Source organism: Oncorhynchus keta, chromosome 3 (genome assembly GCF_023373465.1).
Source record: "Oncorhynchus keta strain PuntledgeMale-10-30-2019 chromosome 3, Oket_V2, whole genome shotgun sequence".
Classification (NCBI taxonomy): Eukaryota; Metazoa; Chordata; class Actinopteri; order Salmoniformes; family Salmonidae; genus Oncorhynchus; species Oncorhynchus keta.
In genome coordinates, this window is record NC_068423.1 from 31972848 (window position 1) to 31984909 (window position 12062).

The 12062-nt window shown below is 50.1% G+C and overlaps 1 protein-coding gene across 1 annotated transcript in view; it reads left to right on the forward strand.

Moving 5' to 3' along the window:
- Positions 1–425: 425 nt before the first annotated feature.
- LOC118377304 (visual pigment-like receptor peropsin) overlaps positions 426–12062 on the forward strand; it is a 46225-nt gene continuing 34588 nt past the window's right edge. The window contains exon 1 of the mRNA XM_052496505.1: positions 426–1441. Within this exon, the coding sequence (XP_052352465.1) occupies positions 1300–1441 (142 nt within the window). The 5' untranslated portion in view covers positions 426–1299. The remainder of the gene's footprint in view (positions 1442–12062) is intronic.

Genomic DNA, 12062 nt, shown 5'->3' on the forward strand with positions numbered 1-12062 from the left:
CTGGTGTGAAAGACCAGACAGCCCAGGTTGATGTGAAAGACCAGACAGCCCAGGCTGGTGTGATAGACCAGACAGCACAGGTTGATGTGAAAGACCAGACAGCCCAGGTTGATGTGAAAGACCAGACAGCCCAGGTTGATGTGAAAGTCCAGACAGCCCAGGTTGATGTGAAAGACCAGACAGGCCAGGCTGATGTGAAAGACCAGACAGCCCAGGTTGGTGTGGAAGCCCAGACAGCCCAGGCTGGTGTGGAAGCCCAGACAGCCCAGGCTGGTGTGGAAGACCAGACAGCCCAGGCTGGTGTGAAAGACCAGACAGCCCAGGCTGGTGTGGAAGCCCAGACAGCCCAGGCTGGTGTGAAAGACCAGACAGCCCAGGTTGATGTGATAGACCAGACAGCCCAGGCTGGTGTGAAAGACCAGACAGCCCAGGCTGATGTGAAAGACCAGACAGCCCAGGCTGGTGTGAAAGACCAGACAGTCCAGGCTGGTGTGGAAGCCCAGACAGCCCAGACTGGTGTGAAAGACCAGACAGCCCAGGTTGATGTGATAGACCAGACAGCCCAGGCTGGTGTGAAAGACCAGGCTGGTGTGGAAGCCCAGACAGCCCAGGCTGGTGTGAAAGACCAGACAGCCCAGGCTGGTGTGAAAGACCAGACAGCCCAGGCTGATGTGCACCTGTTGATTGAGGAGTGTCAATGATCACTTGTCACAGTGTTAGGTTAAACCTACACCTAATATTATGCTTACCTAGAATACCTAATTAATTACAGTTGATAATTGCTTAAAGAAAACCAGACCTGTTTTATATCTCTACAGTGGGACACGTAGACCTTGGTCTACATAGTAAGCTAATGAATTGGTTATTGGCTTGTTGGAATTATACATGGTTATTTTGGCTGGGGATGATTTTGTAGGCTGCTTAAATAAATAAGTTTAAGCTAAAATAAATTAAACAAATTACATTCGTACTAGTGAAGTGGCTTACTTGAGTTTTTCCCATATTGGTTGGGATTCCACTCCAAAATCTCCATCTGTTTTGTCCTTAAGACAAAAATTGGATTACCAGGCATGGCTACTCGTTATCAATTGGTCTGTAATGAGTTGTACTGTAGGCTAACTTTAGGGCATTGGTGTTTATTTCTAAGCTGGCTTTACGAGGAAGCAGGGGTCAGGAGTTTCCGTTTGGCACACGAGGCAGTATCTCAGTGAATGAAGACTTGAGAGAAGGGAAGAGAAGCTCCTCGGAACTGACGGGGATTCAGGCCTTGGAATTTGGAACATTTAGACCATTGAGAAGATGGAACAGCTGGCACCACTGAGACATCCAATGAAGATAGCTAACATTCCGTGGAGGAATAACAACCTCAGTCAGCTATACAAGGAGCCTCCTCTGTCGGAACAGGGAGAGACTGTCATCGGAGTTTACCTGTTGCTGATAGGTAGGTGGGTGTTGTATGTAGTTAGCGGACTATGCTTTAGCTTTGAGTTAACTCTGTAATGAAAAGGGCTATGCAAACTAAATGTATTATTATTATTGTGTGGTTGAATGCTATTGAGATAGAAGTATGTATGGACTGTACGTTTCAGATAATACACATGTTGTTTACATATAGAAATCAACACTGAATTTTTTTTAACATATTTTTAAACAGAATCAAAATTGTCTGTTTGTAATTTGGATGTTGCAGTTCAGTTTGTATGTAGCCTACTTTGCAAATTATATTTAAAAAAATATATGTTTTTTCAAGATGTTTTTTCAGATCTTATTTTGGATGCAAACGCAGGGACTATTGTTAAGTATTGTGAAGTTTATTTAAATGTAGTCCTATGCCAATGAGATGCAGGAAATAGTGAATGAAGTGCTCCATTTTGATAGCTCAAGGACAAGAACAGTCATCTTGAATCCACCGGCCATTCATCTGGCTAATGGCTGATATAACCAAGTAGCTCTCATCATGAATCCACCGGCCATTCATCTGGCTAATGGCTGATATAACCAAGTAGCTGTCATCTTGAATCCACCGGCCATTCATCTGGCTAATGGCTGATATAACCAAGTAGCTCTCATCATGAATCCACCGGCCATTCATCTGGCTAATGGCTGATATAACCAAGTAGCTGTCATCTTGAATCCACCGGCCATTCATCTGGCTAATGGCTGATATAACCAAGTAGCTGTCATCTTGAATCCACCGGCCATTCATCTGGCTAATGGCTGATATAACCAAGTAGCTCTCATCTTGAATCCACCGGCCACTCATCTGGCTAATGGCTGATATAACCAAGTAGCTATCATCATGAATCCACCGGCCATTCATCTGGCTAATGGCTGATATAACCAAGTAGCTGTCATCTTGAATCCACCGGCCATTCATCTGGCTAATGGCTGATATAACCAAGTAGCTGTCATCATGAATCCACCGACCATTCATCTGGCTAATGGCTGATATAACCAAGTAGCTGTCATCTTGAGTCCACCGGCCATTCATCTGGCTAATGGCTGATATAACCAAGTAGCTGTCATCTTGAATCCACCGGCCATTCATCTGGCTAATGGCTGATATAACCAAGTAGCTGTCATCTTGAATCCACCGGCCATTCATCTGGCTAATGGCTGATATAACCAAGTAGCTGTCATCTTGAATCCACCGGCCATTCATCTGGCTAATGGCTGATATAACCAAGTAGCTGTCATCTTGAATCCACCGGCCATTCATCTGGCTAATGGCTGATATAACCAAGTAGCTATCATCATGAATCCACCGGCCATTCATCTGGCTAATGGCTGATATAACCAAGTAGCTGTCATCTTGAATCCACCGGCCATTCATCTGGCTAATGGCTGATATAACCAAGTAGCTGTCATCATGAATCCACCGACCATTCATCTGGCTAATGGCTGATATAACCAAGTAGCTGTCATCTTGAGTCCACCGGCCATTCATCTGGCTAATGGCTGATATAACCAAGTAGCTGTCATCTTGAATCCACCGGCCATTCATCTGGCTAATGGCTGATATAACCAAGTAGCTGTCATCTTGAATCCACCGGCCATTCATCTGGCTAATGGCTGATATAACCAAGTAGCTGTCATCTTGAATCCACCGGCCATTCATCTGGCTAATGGCTGATATAACCAAGTAGCTGTCATCTTGAATCCACCGGCCATTCATCTGGCTAATGGCTGATATAACCAAGTAGCTGTCATCTTGAATCCACCGGCCATTCATCTGGCTAATGGCTGATATAACCAAGTAGCTGTCATCTTGAATCCACCGGCCATTCATCTGGCTAATGGCTGATATAACCAAGTAGCTGTCATCTTGAATCCACCGGCCATTCATCTGGCTAATGGCTGATATAACCAAGTAGCTGTCATCTTGAATCCACCGGCCATTCATCTGGCTAATGGCTGATATAACCAAGTAGCTGTCATCTTGAATCCACCGGCCATTCATCTGGCTAATGGCTGATATAACCAAGTAGCTGTCATCTTGAATCCACCGGCCATTCATCTGGCTAATGGCTGATATAACCAAGTAGCTATCATCTTGAATCCACCGGCCACTCATCTGGCTAATGGCTGATATAACCAAGTAGCTATCATCTTGAATCCACCGGCCACTCATCTGGCTAATGGCTGATATAACCAAGTAGCTGTTGTACAAGTGGCCATCATACCACAGCCCAATCTTCTGAGCTACCGGTATGCCTAATGTGAACCAGGCTACTGAGTCAAGGAGTATATCTCACTGATACAGAGTGTTCAGAAAGTATTCAGACCACTTGACTTTTTCCACATTTTGTCGACATTACTGCCTTATTCTAAAATAGATGTATGTTTTATCCTCATCAAACTACACACAACACACTATAATGACAAAGTAAAAACAGTTGTTTAATTTGTTTTTTTTGCAAATGTATAAAAAAATTATAAATAGAAATATCATATTTACATACAGTGACTTGCAAAAGTATTCATCCCCTCTGCGTTTTTTGTATTTATTTTCCATTACTGTAGTTTATTTATTTGAATTTCATGTAATGGACATACACAATAGTCCAGATTGGTGACGTGAAATGAAAAAAATAACTTCTTTTAAAAAAAAATGGAAAAAATTGAATATGGATAATGTGGTGTTTTCATTGCAACCCCTAAATAAGACCTGGTGCAACCAATTACTTTCACATAATTAGTTAGATTGCACACAGGTGGACTTTATTTAAGTGTCACATAATTAGATTGCACACAGGTGGACTTTATTTAACTAAGTGTCACATGATCTCAGTATATATACACCTGTTCTGAAAGGCCCCAGAGTCTGCAACACCACTCAGCAAGGGGAGCTCTTCAAACCGGTCAGGGACAAAGCTGTGGAGACGTACAGATCAGGGTTGGGTTATAAAAAAATATCAGAAACTTTGAACATCCCACAGAGCACCATTAAATCCATTATTAAAAAACGGAAAGAATATGGCACCACAACAAACCTGTCAAGAGAGGGCTGCCAACCAAAACTCACAGACCAGGCAAGGAGGGCATTAATCAGAGAGGCAACAAAGAGACCAAAGATAACCCTGAAGGAGCTACAAAGCTCCACAGAGGAGATTGGAGTATCTGTCCATAGGACCACTTTAAGCCGTACACTCCACAGAGCTGAGTTTTTCGGAAGAGTGGCCAGAAAAAAAACATTGCTTAAGGATAAAAACAAGCAAACACATTTGGTGTTCACCGAAAGGCATGTGGGAGACTCCCCAAACATATGGAAGAAGGTACTCTGGTCAGATGAGACTAAAATTGAGCTTTTTGGCAACAACAAAAAAAACATTATGTCTGGCACAAACCCAACACCTCTCATCACCCCAAGAATCCCATCCCCAAATGAAGCATGGTGGTGGCAACATCATGCTGTGTGGATATATTTAATTGGCAGGGAAACTGGTCAGATGGATGGATGGTGCTAAATACAGGGAAATTCTTGAGGGAAACCTGTTTCAGTCTTCCGGAGATTTGAGACTGGGACAGAGGTTCACCTTCCAGCAGGACAGTGACCCTAAGCATACAGTTCAAGCAACACTTGAGCGGTTTAAAGGGAAACATTTAAATGTCCAGACCTCAATCCAATTGAGAATCTGTGGAATTACTTAATAAAGATGGCTGCACACCAGCGGAACCCATTGAACTTGAAGGAGCTGGAGCAGTTTTGCCTTGAAGAATGGGCAAAAATCCAAGTGTCTAGATGTGCCAAGCTGAAAGAGATATATCCCAAGACACTTGTGCATTTTAAGTTTGTTCACAGAGTGTATTTAACACCAAGGAATCGTTTTATGATGAAATTGGCCCCAAGTCCCAACTATTCACTGTATCCCCTAAATCAGGTAGGCACATTCCTTCACATGATGTGGGAGTGCCCATGCAGTTAAATGCTTCTGGGACAAAGTTACAAAATTCATTTTAAAGAGCATGTTATTTAACGATGACAGCTCCTTGAATATCTCGATGTCAGAGATGGTTACAGCTGGCAGGCAGCGCCACAGAAAAAAAACACATGTTGACTCTAAGATGGCAGCCATCAATTTAACCAGTAGATACAGTAACTAACTGAACTTATAACATTATAATTATCGACATGAGAGAATGAATGGTGCTAGTCAAGGAACAATTCAGGTCTGGAAAAATATTATTATCTCTGTAAAGCATTATCTCAGTTAAAGCCCAACACATATAGATAAACAATCTATAAAAAACAGACATTTTGGATGGGTGGGGTTAGGGCAGGTTGGGGCTGGATGGAGACATGTTGGATGGGTGGGGTTAGGTCAGGTTGGGGCTGGATGGAGACATGTTGGATGGGTGGGGTTAGGGGATGGGTGGAGTTAGGGCAGGTTGGGGCTGGATGGAGACATGTTGGATGGGTGGGGTTAGGGCAGGTTGGGGCTGGATGGAGACATGTTGGATGGGTGGGGTTAGGGGATGGGTGGAGTTAGGGCAGGTTGGGGCTGGATGGAGACATGTTGGATGGGTGGGGTTAGGGCAGGTTGGGGCTGGATGGAGACATGTTGGATGGGTGGGGTTAGGGCAGGTTGTGGCTGGATGGAGACATGTTGGATGGGTGGGGTTAGGGGATGGGTGGAGTTAGGGCAGGTTGGGGCTGGATGGAGACATGTTGGATGGGTGGGGTTAGGGCAGGTTGGGGCTGGATGGAGACATGTTGGATGGGTGGGGTTAGGGCAGGTTGGGGCTGGATGGAGACATGTTGGATGGGTGGGGTTAGGGGAGGTTGGGTTGGGCTGGAGGGAGACATGTTGGATGGGTGGGGTTAGGGCAGGTTGTGGCTGGATGGAGACATGTTGGATGGGTGGGGTTAGGGGATGGGTGGAGTTAGGGGAGGTTGGGTTGGGCTGGGCTGGAGGGAGACATGTTGGATGGGTGGGGTTAGGGCAGGTTGGGGCTGGATGGAGACATGTTGGATGGGTGGGGTTAGGTCAGGTTGGGGCTGGATGGAGACATGTTGGATGGGTGGGGTTAGGGGATGGGTGGAGTTAGGGCAGGTTGGGGCTGGATGGAGACATGTTGGATGGGTGGGGTTAGGGCAGGTTGGGGCTGGATGGAGACATGTTGGATGGGTGGGGTTAGGGCAGGTTGGTGCTGGATGGAGACATGTTGGATGGGTGGGGTTAGGGGATGGGTGGAGTTAGGGCAGGTTGGGGCTGGATGGAGACATGTTGGATGGGTGGGGTTAGGGCAGGTTGGGGCTGGATGGAGACATGTTGGATGGGTGGGGTTAGGGCAGGTTGTGGCTGGATGGAGACATGTTGGATGGGTGGGGTTAGGGGATGGGTGGAGTTAGGGCAGGTTGGGGCTGGATGGAGACATGTTGGATGGGTGGGGTTAGGGCAGGTTGGGGCTGGATGGAGACATGTTGGATGGGTGGGGTTAGGGCAGGTTGGGGGTGGATGGAGACATGTTGGATGGGTGGGGTTAGGGCAGGTTGGGGCTGGATGGAGACATGTTGATGGGTGGGGTTAGGGAGGTTGGGTTGGGCTGGAGGGAGACATGTTGGATGGGTGGGGTTAGGGAGACAGTTGGATTGTGGCTGGATGGAGACATGTTGGATGGGTGGGGTTAGGGGATGGGTGGGGTTAGGGGAGGTTGGGTTGGGCTGGGCTGAAGGAGACATGTTGGATGGGTGGGGTTAGGGCAGGTGATGGATGGCTGGATGGAGACATGTTGGATGGGTGGGGTTAGGGGAGACATGATGGATGGGTGGGGTTAGGGAGGTTGGGTTGGATGGGCTGGAGGGAGGGAGACATGTTGGATGGGTGGGGTTAGGGACATGATGGATGGAGTTAGGGAGGTTGGGGATGGGCTGGGCTGGAGGGAGACATGTTGGATGGGTGGGGTTAGGGGAGGTTGGGGCTGGGTGGAGACATGTTAGATGGGTGGGGTTAGGGGAGGTTGGGGCTGGAGGGAGACATGTTGGATGGGTGGGGTAGAGGGAGACATGTTGGATGGGTGGGGTTAGGGGAGGTTGGGTTGGGCGGGGCTGGGCTGGAGGGAGACATGTTGGATGGGTGGGGTTAGGGAGGTTGGAGGGAGACATATTGGATGGGTGGGGTTAGGGGAGACATGATGGGTGGGTGGGGTTAGGGGAGACATGTTGGATGGGTGGGGTTAGGGGAGACATGTTGGATGGGTGGGGTTAGGGGAGACATGTTGGATGGGTGGGGTTAGTGGAGACATGTTGGATGGGTGGGGTTAGTGGGAGACATGGGGTTGGATGGGTGGGGTTAGGGAGACATGTTGGATGGTGGGGTTAGGGAGACATGTTGGATGGGTGGGGTTAGGGGAGACATGATGGGTGGGTGGGGTTAGGGGAGACATGATGGATGGGTGGGGTTAGGGGAGACATGTTGGATGCGTGGGGTTAGAAGAGACATGATGGATGGGTGGGGTTAGGGGAGACATGTTGGATGGGTGGGGTTAGAGGAGACATGATGGATGGGTGGGGTTAGGGGAGACATGATGGATGGGTGGGGTTAGGGGAGACATGATGGATGGGTGGGGTTAGGGGAGACATGTTGGATGGGTGGGGTTAGGGGAGACATGATGGATGGGTGGGGTTAGGGGAGACATGATGGATGGGTGGGGTTAGGGGAGACATGATGGATGGGTGGGGTTAGGGGAGACATGATGGATGGGTGGGGTTAGGGGAGACATGATGGATGGGTGGGGTTAGGGGAGACATGATGGATGGGTGGGGTTAGGGGAGACATGATGGATGGGTGGGGTTAGGGGAGACATGATGGATGGGTGGGGTTAGGGGAGACATGATGGATGGGTGGGGTTAGGGGAGACATGATGGATGGGTGGGGTTAGGGGAGACATGATGGATGGGTGGGGTTAGGGGAGACATGTTGGATGGATGGGGTTAGGGGAGACATGATGGATGGGTGGGGTTAGGGGAGACATGATGGATGGGTGGGGTTAGGGGAGACATGATGGATGGGTGGGGTTAGGGGAGACATGATGGGTGGGGTTAGGGGAGACATGTTGGATGGGTGGGGTTAGGGGAGACATGATGGATGGGTGGGGTTAGGGGAGACATGATGGATGGGGTTTGGGGAGACATGATGGGTGGGTGGGGTTAGAGGAGACATGATGGATGGGTGGGGTAAGGGGAGACATGATGGATGGGTGGGGTTAGGGGAGACATGTTGGATGGGGTTTGGGGAGACATGATGGGTGGGGTTAGGGGAGACATGTTGGATAGGTGGGGTTAGGAGAGACATGTTGGATGGGTGGGGTTAGGGGAGACATGATGGATGGGGTTAGGGGAGACATGACGGGTGGGGTTAGGGGAGACATGTTGGATGGGTGGGGTTAGGGGAGACATGATGGATGGGTGGGGTTAGGGGAGACATGATGGGTGGGGTTAGGGGAGACATGATGGATGGGTGGGGTTAGGGGAGACATGATGGGTGGGGTTAGGGGAGACATGATGGGTGGGGTTAGGGGAGACATGTTGGATGGGTGGTGTTAGGGGAGACATGATGGGTGGGGTTAGGGGAGACATGATGGGTGGGGTTAGGGGAGACATGATAGGTGGGGTTTGGGGAGACATGTTGGATGGGGTTAGGGGAGACATGTTGGATGGGTGGGGTTAGGGGAGACATGATGGGTGGGGTTAGGGGAGACATGATGGGTGGGGTTAGGGGAGACATGATGGGTGGGGTTAGGGGAGACATGATGGGTGGGGTTAGGGTAGACATGTTGGGTGGGGTTAGGGAGACATGACGGGTGGGGTTAGGGGAGACATGATGGGTGGGGTTAGGGGAGACATGATGGGTGGGGTTAGGGGAGACATGATGGGTGGGGTTAGGGGAGACATGATGGGTGGGGTTAGGGGAGACATGTTGGATGGGTGGAGTAAGGCGAGACATGTTGGATGGGTGGGGTTAGAGGAGACATGTTGGATGGGTGGGGTTAGGGGAGACATGATGGGTGGGGTTAGGGGAGACATGATGGGTGGGGTTAGGGGAGACATGTTGGATGGGTGGAGTTAGAGGAGACATGTTGGATGGGTGGGTTTAGGGAAACATGATGGGTGGGGTTAGGGGAAACATGATGGGTGGGGTTAGGGGAGACATGATGGGTGGGGTTAGGGGAGACATGTTGGATGGGGTTAGGGGAGACATGATGGGTGGGGTTAGGGGAGACATGTTGGATGGGTGGGGTTAGGGGAGACATGATGGGTGGGTGGGGTTAGGGGAGACATGATGGATGGGTGGGGTTAGGGGAGACATGTTGGATGGGGTTAGGGAGACATGTTGGATGGGTGGGGTTAGGGGAGACATGATGGATGGGGTTAGGGGAGACATGATGGGTGGGGTTAGGGAGACATGATGGATGGGTGGGGTTAGGGGAGACATGATGGATGGGTGGGGTTAGGGGAGACATGTTGGATGGGTGGGGTTATGGGAGACATGTTGGGTGGGTTTAGGGGAGACATGTTGGATGGGGTTAGGGGAGACATGATGGGTGGGGTTAGGGGAGACATGATGGGTGGGGTTAGGGGAGACATGATGGGTGGGGTTAGGGGAGACATGTTGGGTGGGTGGGGTTAGGGGAGACATGTTGGGTGGGTGGGGTTATGGGAGACATGTTGGGTGGGGGGGGTTATGGGAGACATGATGGGTGGGGTTAGGGAGACATGATGGGTGGGGTTAGGGAGACATGATGGGTGGGTGGGGTTAGGGGAGACATGTTGGGTGGGTGGGGTTAGGGGAGACATGTTGGGTGGGTGGGGTTATGGGAGACATGATGGGTGGGGTTAGGGGAGACATGATGGGTGGGGTTAGGGGAGACATGATGGGTGGGTGGGGTTAGGGGAGACATGTTGGGTGGGGTTAGGGGAGACATGATGGGTGGGTGGGGTTAGGGGAGACATGTTGGGTGGGGTTAGGGGAGACATGATGGGTGGGTGGGGTTAGGGGAGACATGATGGGTGGGGTTAGGGAGACATGATGGGTGGGTGGGGTTAGGGGAGACATGTTGGGTGGGGTTAGGGGAGACATGATGGGTGGGGTTAGGGGAGACATGATGGGTGGGTGGGGTTAGGGGAGACATGATGGGTGGGGTTAGGGAGACATGATGGGTAGGGTTAGGGGAGACATGTTGGGTGGGGTTAGGGGAGACATGATTGGGTGGGTGGGGGGGTTAGGGAGACATGATGGGTGGGGTTAGGGGAGACATGATGGATGGGGTTAGGGGAGATATGATGGGTGGGGTTAGGGGAGACATGATGGGTGGGGTTAGGGGAGACATGATGGGTGGGGTTATGGGAGACATGATGGGTGGGGTTAGGGGAGACATGATGGGTGGGGTTAGGGGAGACATGATGGATGGGTGGGGTTAGGGGAGACATGATGGGTGGGTGGGGTTAGGGGAGACATGATGGATGGGGTTAGGGGAGACATGATGGATGGGGTTAGGGGAGACATGATGGATGGGGTTAGGGGAGACATGATGGATGGGGTTAGGGGAGACATGATGGGTGGGGTTAGGGGAGACATGATGGGTGGGGTTAGGGGAGACATGATGGGTGGGGTTAGGGGAGACATGATGGGTGGGGTTATGGGAGACATGTTGGGTGGGGTTAGGGGAGACATGATGGGTGGGGTTAGGGGAGACATGATGGATGGGGTTAGGGGAGACATGATGGGTGGGGTTAGGGAGACATGATGGATGGGGACATTAGGGGAGACATGATGGGTGGGGTTAGGGGAGACATGATGGGTGGGGTTAGGGGAGACATGATGGATGGGGTTAGGGGAGACATGATGGGTGGGGTTAGGGGAGACATGATGGGTGGGGTTAGGGGAGACATGATGGGTGGGGTTAGGGGAGACATGATGGGTGGGGTTAGGGGAGACATGATGGATGGGGTTAGGGGAGACATGATGGGTGGGGTTAGGGGAGACATGATGGGTGGGGTTAGGGAGACATGATGGGTGGGGTTAGGGGAGACATGATGGGTGGGGTTAGGGGAGACATGATGGGTGGGGTTAGGGGAGACATGATGGGTGGAGGCGTGCTTCTGTTATATTTTTGTCTCTCTTCACATACTCAACGTGTTGTTATGCTTTGTCTCTGTGATGCGAGCGATTAAATTATATTAGTTTGTGCATTCTGCATGTCGTCCCCCCCCATCAAGAAAAATGAAGAAAAAAAAAACGTATAGAAACTTGGTCAAAAATAAAGGGGATTGTCTCTCACCTAAGTAAGTCAACTGGTCAAGGCCCTTTGTAGCCCTCTCTCCACCTCTCTAGGGGATGTGTAACCCCACGGCTGTGTGGCTCATGATGGGGTATGAGTGGAACGCTTTGGACCGTTGACCATTGCTCCTGTAACACCTTAAATGTGGTCCTTCTGTAGCTCAGTTGGTAGAGCATGGCGCTTCGATTCCCGGGACCACCCATACGTAGAATGTATGCACACATGACTGTAAGTCGCTTTGGATAAAAGCGTCTGCTAAATGGCATATATATATAAATGCC